At 38.5% G+C, this 10,132-nt stretch overlaps 1 protein-coding gene across 2 annotated transcripts in view; it reads left to right on the top strand.

Moving 5' to 3' along the window:
* Positions 1–619: 619 nt before the first annotated feature.
* Chd2 (chromodomain helicase DNA binding protein 2) overlaps positions 620–10,132 on the top strand; it is a 113,435-nt gene continuing 103,922 nt past the window's right edge. The window contains exons 1-2 of one of the 2 annotated variants that reach the window (XM_051206522.1): positions 620–1,494; positions 1,836–1,967. In XM_051206522.1, the coding sequence (XP_051062479.1) occupies positions 1,906–1,967 (62 nt within the window). In that variant the 5' untranslated portion in view covers positions 620–1,494; positions 1,836–1,905. Of the gene's footprint in view, positions 1,495–1,835; positions 1,968–5,321; positions 5,466–10,132 lie in introns of those variants that run through there. The other variant, XM_051206521.1, reaches the window with a different exon arrangement.

Below are 10,132 nucleotides of genomic sequence, written 5' to 3'. Positions count from 1 at the left end.
TGGTTACTTGTCTGCAATTGTAATTTTGCTTCTATAGATCTTGTTTCCACCTTTAGGGAGTTTGTCTTTGGAAGTTTGATTATTGGCTGTTAGATGTGACCTACTGTAAGTGACCTGTCATTGATGATATATGAGTGCACTTAGAATTTGATTTGAAATCTGAGTGAAAGTTGTGTTATACTGGTTCTTTTGGTTTTGGAATTGATGTTGAGTTTTTGATTTAAAGGTGTCCATGGTTGGTCTATATTCTAGATTTTGTAGTTACTCATTTTGCCCAAATAAGTTTAAGAAATAAATATGTAATGAATATGAGAATATTTTGGTATGTGGCGTCTCCAAGGTTATATAATGGGTTAAAAATTTTGCTGATGGGGGTGGTTGTACTAAGTTTTGCTCTACCGCAGCTGAGCACTAGGGAGGCGCTCTTGAGTTGTAAGAAAATTACCCCTTCCAGTTGGGGTGGAAAATTCCCCCTTAAACTTAAGTCTTTAGATGGTTTTTAGGGATCACAAAAAGGCAAGAGTTGAGCTTAATTTATGGTGATGTTGCTGCTTCTGTTTGCAAGCCATTTTACCCATGGGGGTATTAATTTTTTTAAAGATTAGTACTTTAAGATGAGCTTTAGATTCTCTAAAAATTATTCTTATTTCAAAATGGCTTGATAAAACACCACTTCCTGTCCAGGAAGGAAGTTATTTTAGCTCAAGGACTGAAATATTTAGCAGATCTTTAGACAAAAGGAACAAATTACATTTCTTTCTGGCTTTAAAAGGGTGCTTGAGCCAGAGGGGGTTAAGAAGCCCTTCCCCCTCCCTCTTATGGAGTGGTCTGGAGGGGCAGGGAGGTGTGGGGTTGGGGGTCTTAAGGCTCCCTTGGATGGAGGATCTAGTTTTTTCTTTTCTTTTTTTTTTTGGTGGAGATGAAGGGGTGGGTCTATGGTACATCACCTGAGTTGTGGGGTAAATGTAGAGAGTGTCAATCAAAGGCAGAGCTCTCAGAGCTGGGAAGGAGGCTCTAGATGGCGGCTGTGCCTTAGAGAGAGCGCGCTTTGCTCCCTGCTTCGGTTCACTTTACGCAACTTTCCCTAACTTTCGGGCAGCCTCAGGGGGCCCCCGCAGCCCCCTGCCTCTCCTAGTGACTTACTGGGGTCGACCCGAACCGTTTTTTGAGAGAAAAGCAGCTTTTAGGAGCTTTTTTTTCGTGCCTTGTTGGAAGAAGCTGCCGTATTGAGAGCCCAGGTCGTTGTTTTTTCCAGCTTAGAAGCCATGGCGCACCTCCATTTTTGTGCGCTCTCCTAATGAGGCTTTTTTTTTCCCTTCCGGACCTGTTTTAGTATTAATTATTGCTTTATATTTTGACAAGTCAACACATTTGAGGACTATTTCATTTACTTTTTGTTTTTTTACGGAGGATTTCGCGTTATTTTTAATTTTGGATCTGGTATTTTTCTACTACTAGATAGGACTCTTGCTTTGGACATACTGCATGGATCAGGTAAGCCCATAATAATTAGTGATAATTTTAAAGATTTTTATGTTGAAGTTGGTTTTATTTATTGTAAATATGAGAAATTCCTGGATGACGCAATTACGATACAGAGATTGTTATTTTATCCAGTGTGTTACTTTGAGAAACTTTCCTTATTGATAGTGATGCTTCTACAGTTCAGCTTATCCCCCACTTATTTTAAAAAGAAAAAATAGAAATATTTTGTTTTTTTGATGCTTACCGTTGTTGCATTACATGAATATCGCTAACATCGTCAGGACTTTGTTCCTGATAATAAGAACCATCCATAGAAGCTGGGACCTTACCTTTCTTTCAACTTTTGACAGTAAATACCTGGGCACAGGACTTCAAAGCAAACACAGATTCCCCCTCCCCCTTATATTTAAGAATTAAAAGATGATGAGAAATAAGGACAAAAGCCAAGAGGAGGACAGTTCGCTACACAGCAATGCATCGAGGTATGAGCTATCAACTTTCTTTTCTTTCTGTTTTTTTTTTTTTTTCCGGGAAACCTCAGCTTACACTTGTTTACTTTGACAGACATGGATTGCTGCTGTCTGTGTTGAATTGTCTAACTTGGGTAGATTTTTTTTTTTTAAAGCGTGACCTTGAGATTGCTAACATGCCACACCCTGATTTTTTGGTAGCAATTTATGAAAGTTGAGTTGTGACTTAAGGCCTCTTACAGCATTCAGAAGGTAAGGTACTTTTGTACGGAGGGGCCTTTCCTAGAAACTGTAGTTTTTCTGTCAGTAAATTTTTAGTTTTTAGGTTTTCACGCTGCAGAAAAATGACCTTGTCTGTTTAGCCATTGCTGCATTGCACCATTTTACATACAAGGCACATTTTTTCCTTTGAATAATCTGGGATATTCAGACTTGTAACTGAGGGCCATAGAGGAGCCTTGTGGTAGTAAATTATAGTAAATAGACATTTGAGAAAGTTATATGAATGAGAAAATGTACATTTAAAAACAGAATCACAAATGAGACCCTTTGACTGATGCCTTTCATTTTATGATTTTGATTTTTTTTCTTTTGATACACTTACCAAATTTGAAAATTTTATGACTTAACAAAACCTTACTTAAGTTCCTGAAATCATTAAATCTGTAACTGAAAAAATCCTGGAATACTATTAACACTTGAGCTTTGTGATTGTTACTATGACAATATAATTTCAGATTTTATGTTTAAAATGTTACAAGGTTTATGCTTGTGTATTTATGTTAAGACAGTGCTTTCTGGCTGGTAATTGTATTTCATCTTTACATTTTAGTTGATGCTGCTTTAAATTTATCCATTTATTTTGACAGAGTCGTCTGGAATGCTTTCTCTTCTGAAGCTTTAATGTACTGTTTGTTCAAATAATGATTTGTTTCACATTCCTTGAAGTAGTTTTCAGTGACTAAAGTAATAAAACCTATAAGATATTTTTGTTGTATGACTGTATCTTTATCTTCATTTAAAAAAATAATGTTCATGCATATCTGTATCTGTTAAGAATTGTCATGTCATAATTTTTTAAATTATGCAGCTAACAAGGATGTGATTGGTTATGTGATCTTTTCTCAATTTTGATTTTATTTTATAATTTTGCATCAAATTCTTTTTTTAAATTAGCTTGTAAATTTTGAATATGGTTTTCTACAAATGATGAATTTTGCTTTTACTAAAAATAGTTTGAGTCTTGCTTTTAAAAGCACATTTCCAAGTTCCTCTGCAAATTGAGTTGTTACAATTTTGGATCTTTTGAGTTGGCCTGTGTAATTATTGGGTTATATATAGAACAAAAAGCTTGTAATGCAAAACTAGTTTTCTTGAAAGTAATAATTTGAAGCTATAGGAAGCTCTAGATATATTTGACATTTATGAAAGACCCAGTATTAAGAGCTGTTACTCCCTTGAGTATATGATTTGCATATTCTCACCAGGATTTTGGCTTTCTTATGCAGGGTTTCTGGTTTCATTGATCAGACTATGCTCTCTTAATTTATCTCCAAGTGCTGCCTTTGAATAAACTTTTACTTTTATCTGGGATATGATTTGAGCATTGCCATGCACTTCATTTCTTTTGTCAAAACAAGAAGCAGGCTTTTAATGCTTTTGCCAATTACAGACTTGATTATAAAGTATATTTAAAAGTATAGAAAGTATATTTGATGGATGTCCAGATACTCTAGAATCCTTGAAGATGGAGATACTCTTAAGTTACATACATTATCAATGCATGTACATAGTTATGACATCACTTCCTTGTAAAGATTGTAAAGTTTAAAGAATGTTTTTGTTGTTTTGGTACAGTAGGCTAATATTTCTAGTGAGCTGAAATTTAATTTGCCCTGTGTACCTTGAAAGAGCTGCTAAATTTTTGAAGTACATTGTTAGGGAACATTATTAAAATCACCTTTGTACCCTGATTTCTGCAAGGGAGGAAAGGAATTGCTTTCAGGTCAAGTAAACTTCAGAATGAGAATCACTTGAGAAACAAGTATGAGGACAAGTTTTAAGTAAACTTTTTTTTCCCGTTTTGGATACAAGTGCTATACCTTTTACTACTGATCAAGTGTATTCTTTTATTCTTTTAAGTTAATGATGAATTCTAATATGCTTTGTATATCATGCTTTTTGGACATTAAAATTACTTTTTAGAATATATTTAAACAATTTACACTTGTAATTTCTAAATACAACAGTTTTAGACAGACACAAAGTATGCCACATACTTACCTAAGTTATATCCAGGAGTGTTAACTAGGGGGGAAGAAAATGCATGGACCCGTGTGAACATATTTCTGTTATAGGACATGGCATTTATAAACTCAAAATTAAATGTGCATCCAAAGTCGTTTGCCTTTGATATCCAGAGGTGTGGGTAAAATTCTAACGTTTTCAGGAGCTTCTTAGCCTTGTAAGGCTGGGGATGATTTAAAAAGGCATATGCAGTGCTTCTGGACTGGAATAAGCAGTTTTAAGTGGCAGCCATTTTATGACGCTGATAATACTTTCAAAAATCGGATTTTTAAGAAGGCTTAAAAACAAATGAAGTCCTAAATATCAGAACATCCCTTAACCCTCGTTCCCATTGGTACTCTGATGATGAAATAAGGGGCAGCTCGGTAGTTGGCGCAGGGAGCAGCTCTCGGAGGTTCTGGCATCTTGGTGCACGTCCAGCTCAGTCACAAAATGGCTGTTCCTTTGTGCCGCAGCGCTGACAGACATACTGCATTGCTCTGTGTACTCGCCAAACAGCAGGAAGTTGCCGTGCCGAGTTCAAAGGCCGGCCGGCGGTGGCGGCGGGTGCTGATTGGCTCTGCTCACGCCTGGTAACAGCCGGGTCAACGTAGGCGCCGCTGGCCTGGCCCCGCCCCCTGACGTCAGTCGTGGTGGGCGGGAGAACGCGGTGACGCGTGGCCTCGTGCGCCGGTCGGCTGCTTCCTCCGGGCTCGCCTGGTGCTGGGGGCGGGGCAGAGGAAGGGAATTTTGGCCGGGACTTTCCGGTGGGCGGCTTCTTTCCGGACCGATTTTGATCCTTGCAGTCCTCAGGCCTGGCCTGTAGTGGTCCACACCACACCCTACAGTGTGTTTTCCTGAGCCCATTCCTGGAATAGTTGTCCTCTTTTGGAGAAAAGACAGTGTATCGTAAATCTCCAAATAGTAGTCCGCTAGGTTTTTCTTTATAATTTTCGGGCTTTTTTTTTTTTAAATCTGGTGCGTTTTCCCCCCGTTTATTTCCTTGTTCATTATAAAGAGACTAGTGAGTTTTATTTTGTTCCCATTGGTTGAAAGCAGTTTAGTGTGAGTGGAATGTTTTTGATTGAAAGGCCTTAACGGGTGTTTAAGCTCTGTGTCATTCATGGCTCATAAACCAAGTGAAGAGCATTTGAGCTTGTCCCCGTGCATTTTTACTTGGTATCAAACATTTTCTCAATTGCCATTTGAGGAAGAAAAACTCAGGTCAGTATGTGTTTAGTGGTTTGTAAGAATCGCAGTGGGGTAGTTAAGTGGAAAATGGCCTAGAAACTTTTAGTTATGACAAGTGTCTGTGCATTAGGAAATACACTCCTGTGTAGTGTCAGCAGACTATACTAAAGTGTAACGTGCTGGCACTGGCCGAGATTCAAACTTGGCTTAGGTAGCAGAATTACTTGGTAAGGTCTTGAGAAATGCCTTGGCCCTAGTCTCCCTTTAGTTTATTTCTGGTAAACAAACTTCTGTGTTGTTGCTCATATCCTACCTTGTTTGGAAACCATTGCAAGAACTTATTTTTAAAAATAGTTTACCAACTACAGCTCAAAATTAAATCACAAGTAATGAATTTAACCTCCAAGGAAAAGCACTGTTAGTACATTTATGTGTTGTTTACTTACATATGCTTTATTCCAGTCTTAGGAGACACTGTTAACAATTCCATTGAATGTGGTACTTTAAATAAGTATGGGCACCGGGTGTGGTGGCACACACCTTTCATTCAGTTCTTAGGAGTCAGTGGCAGAAGCAGGCAATCTTTGAGTTCAAGGCAGGCTGGTTTGCAAGACAGGACACCCAGGCCTATCTGTAGGGAGACTGTCTTCAAAAAGGAAGAAGGAATGAATGGTATGAGCTTCTTGAGTGTTGTTATTCATGGGTGATTGTTAAAGGAACAATTCCCTGAGTGGGTTTCATGGGTTTCCCATAATCCTAGTTATTTAGGTGGGGTTCTTAGGAAAATGGGGACTAACATTGTTACACAAAAGAATTATGCAGAAAAGTTTTTACATGATTTAAAAATTATGTGCTTATGCTTATTTTGCGCAAAATGCTTAACATCCTTAGAGATCTACATTTTATAAATTATTTACTGGTTTCCAACATTTTAAAGTGTTTACTAGATAAAAGCAACAAAATATCTTGATACTAGAAGGAAAATAGTTACCCCATCTTCCTTTTGGTGTATTAAAATTCAATTATAGTAGTAGATTTTTAGTATTTGTTATATATTAAATTTCTGTGTGGGATAGAATTAAGTAGCCAACACTACATTGTGTTTATTTGAGAGTAAGCCATTCTTTGCAAGATATTTCCAGTCCAGGAATATTGCGTGGTATCAGTGAATGTGTATTAAAGGTTTAGAGGTTTAAGAACTGAATACAATCCATGTGGAGCCAGTGAACATTTCAAAACTTTTTTCTTAGGTCTTTTTTTTTTTTTTTTTTATGAGCCTGTGTAGATATGGAAGAAAGAGGCAAGAAACTTTTGTATGTGTATTTTCACTATTTTAAACTTGCACTGTGTAATTATTATTTATCTATTGTCTTTTTTATGATTAGTGCCTTTTGTAGATTAGTACCAGTTGTGGTTGGGAGATTTGGATCAGTTGGTAGAGTGCATGCCTAGCATGCAACGGGTCCTGCCAGGGTTTGGTCCCTGATTACATAGACTAGATGTGACACACCTGAACTCTGTTCTTTTGGGATATGGATGCTGAAGATAAGGAGTCCAAGATTGTCCTCAGCTGTGTGAAGTTTGGGGTCAGTCTAGGTTACTACCTGAAATTATGGCTTCAAAATAGGATAAAAAGATGAAGTTAATGGATAGGTGTGTGTAAACAATATTTGATATGCAGTTTACTGTAGTATTGAATGGAGTTGTCTAAATTTGTAAGATATAGCTGCTGACATCACCTGGGATATCCACACCCTTGCCGTTTCTTTCATAAAACTTGGTATAGTGAACTTGTCCCTAACAAGAAAACTGTATGACTTCTAGTAATCAATTTTTTGCTGGTTGTCGGCTGCTACTTGTAAAGATCCTTAGTATTTTTAGCATTACCTGACTACTTAAGGAGTATTACTTTAATATAACAAAGAACCTGTGTTTAACAGTCCCCCTCCTCCATTACTCCAGTTACTCCTTTTCAAAGAAATAAAAACAGCTTTGCAAGCTTGCTTATTTTAGGTGATTGTTATGGTCATCTGTCTTCATGTTTCTTCATACATTCCAGCAAGATTGGGCAGCTTCTCCAATGTTAACTATTATTACTTGTTTTGGAACATTAAGGTTATTGAGAGAAGGCCAGAATCATCAAATACCCAGGGGCTGTTTTCCTTTCAAGTCAGTTTTTACTTTATATGTCTGTGACCTTTGCTCCCTAATCAATTTGCACTTTAGTTGATTAGGTGACTCGGCCAGAGACTTCTGAAAAGCTCTTATGGTAGAAACATTTGAGCCCAAATTAGGACATGAGGGTTAGGCCTTCCTGAAATAAATAACGGGCATAGAACATGCCATTAATGTTTTGTTTTCTGAAACTCTTAAATAAAAGAGTACTTCATTTACTGGCTTGCTATGGATCACCAGTTTTGGTGTTTAAAATATCTTCCTGACTTTATATTTATAATAATTATTAGGATTTTTAAGACAGGGTTTCTTTGTATAACCTTCTCCTGGAACTCTCTCTGTAGATCAGGCTGTTCTGAAACTCAGAGATCCACTTGCCTCTCCCAAGTGCTTGGCAGTATGGGTGTGCAACACCACCACCTGGCCCCTGTATCTTATTCTTATAAAGGCTTTGGATTCTCTTGTCGTTTGGGGAAAGAAAATAGGTTCCCTCCCCCTTTTAAAATTTATGTTATATGTGTATGAGTGTTTACTATGTGTATATGCCTGGTGTATTTTACCCACTGGGACTAGAGTTACTAACAGTTGTGAAATGCTATGTGGATGCCCAGAACCGACGACCTGCATCCTCTGCAAGAGTAACACGTTCTCTTAAAGGTTGAGCCATCTCTCCATTCTTACCCCTTAGGATGGGGAAAGAAAGGTAAAGGTTTGTTCTTGGTAGGTAAGGTAAAGTCATGTTCTTGGTAGGCAAGATTGGTGTATGTAATACACATAATGGGTGCCATTCAGCTTTTACTTTAGTACTAAAAGCTTCCAATTTAGGTTATTTTTAGGCATGACCGTGTTAATCATTGGGTTGTGAGGATTAAGTATTAGAATGCCTGTTTAGGTTCTTAGCAAAGAGCCTAGCATACTGAAAGCACCTTGTGAATGTAAGCTATTAGTAATACTGTTTTATTACTGCTCAGTTGATCCTTGTCTCCCCTCACCCTCCAGCCCTGCAGTTCTAAGTGCCCCTTTCTTCCTAAGTGCCCTGGTGGTTGTCTGGGTCACAAAGAGTCATTTTAGGCAAATTAAGAGGAGAAATTTTTCTAGAATGACCTCAGGAAGCAGGTCCCCTTTATCTTAAAATCTTGGGTGCATTTTGTAGTTAAACCTCAGGTTTTTTTTTTAATCTTTCCTCCAAGGAGGCAGCCTCTTGACAGCTGATTGTTTTTCCTGTCCTATGAGTCACAGCCCTGCTCTTGGCAGTAACTGAGTTACTTTCCCCACCCCTCTGTTGATAATGGCTTCCTGTTTTCCTTAACTCTCCCCCATTTTGCTGCTCAAGCTGTTGAAGTAGGAGAGTGACCAGTGAGTGCTGTGGGAGTAGTTGCAGCCCATATAGTTGGCTGGAATCAGCCTTTCCTCGTGGGTCTTCACCTTAGTACTGTGCATTTGCCTCCCATGTCTCATTCGTGCTGAATTTCCTTGGAACTATAGTGCTAAAACTTGGGTGGTTTTGGTTTCTTTCACTTCAGTTTCTTTCAGTGTGGTTTATGGGTTAGATGAGTTTGTTTCTGTCTCAGACAAGGGAGGTCTTTCAAAATAGCAAAGTCCAGTCCCACCTTCCAAGTTTGCTTTCTACAAGCCCTCCATGTGGTTCAGATTTACCAGTGTTTTCCTCCATGTGTTCCAAATGTCGTGATTTCTTGAGTAATAACCGCTGGCCCGTCACATCTCCCTTGTTGGTGCTTTCAGGCCAGTGTTTTTAGTTTGAAGTGAAAGATGGAGTTGTGAGAAAAGGAGTTAGAGGTTTAGTAGTGAGGAAGTGTTTCTGTGTTGAGTGTTCTCCAGCTCCAAGCATTCTTTTCAATGTGGAGTGAGGGGCGTTTCTATAGAAGCTGAGTTCCTTCTTTGTTTTAGTTAGCTGTAAGTTTTGGTGGGCTCTTCCCTTAGTGTATTCCATACTTAATACTCGTTAGGTCCACCCAGAAGTTTGTTTGGATGCTGATCTCTTTAAGTGTACTTAGAATCCCTTAATTTCAGTGTATTCTGACCTTACCTGCCCTGTGTAGCTTCTAGAGCTAAGTGCCTAGCCTGATTATACAGGAGTGGAGGGAGTTGTGGCGTGCTATTACTAAGGCTGTCACCCAGTTGATAGTTGTAAACTGTAACCATCATCAGCATTTAAAAAAAAAAAATTTGATGAAAAACCTTAGGGAATCTCCTTTATGTAATTCTTTTTTGAAACAGGGTTGCACTTTCTGCTTCTGGTTGTCTTTATTACTCACTGTGTAGAGCAGGCTGACCTTTGAACTAAGTCTGCCTTGCTTCCACTTCTAGTGCTGCGATTAAAGGCATGTGGCACATACTTGGCTTTTTTTCCCCCCCTTCCCTTCTTTTTGATTTTTGACATGGGGTCTTCTCTCTATCCCTGGCTGTCCCAGAATACTGTAGACCAGGGTGGCCTCAACTCTGATCCACCTGCTCCTGGCCCCAGAGTGCTGGGATTAAAGACATGTATCACTGAGCCCCAAACA

The sequence above is a fragment of the Phodopus roborovskii genome, unplaced genomic scaffold (genome assembly GCF_943737965.1).
Source record: "Phodopus roborovskii unplaced genomic scaffold, PHOROB, whole genome shotgun sequence".
Classification (NCBI taxonomy): Eukaryota; Metazoa; Chordata; class Mammalia; order Rodentia; family Cricetidae; genus Phodopus; species Phodopus roborovskii.
The sequence above is the reverse complement of the archived record's forward strand: the minus strand, read 5'-3'. Positions and strand labels throughout refer to the sequence as shown.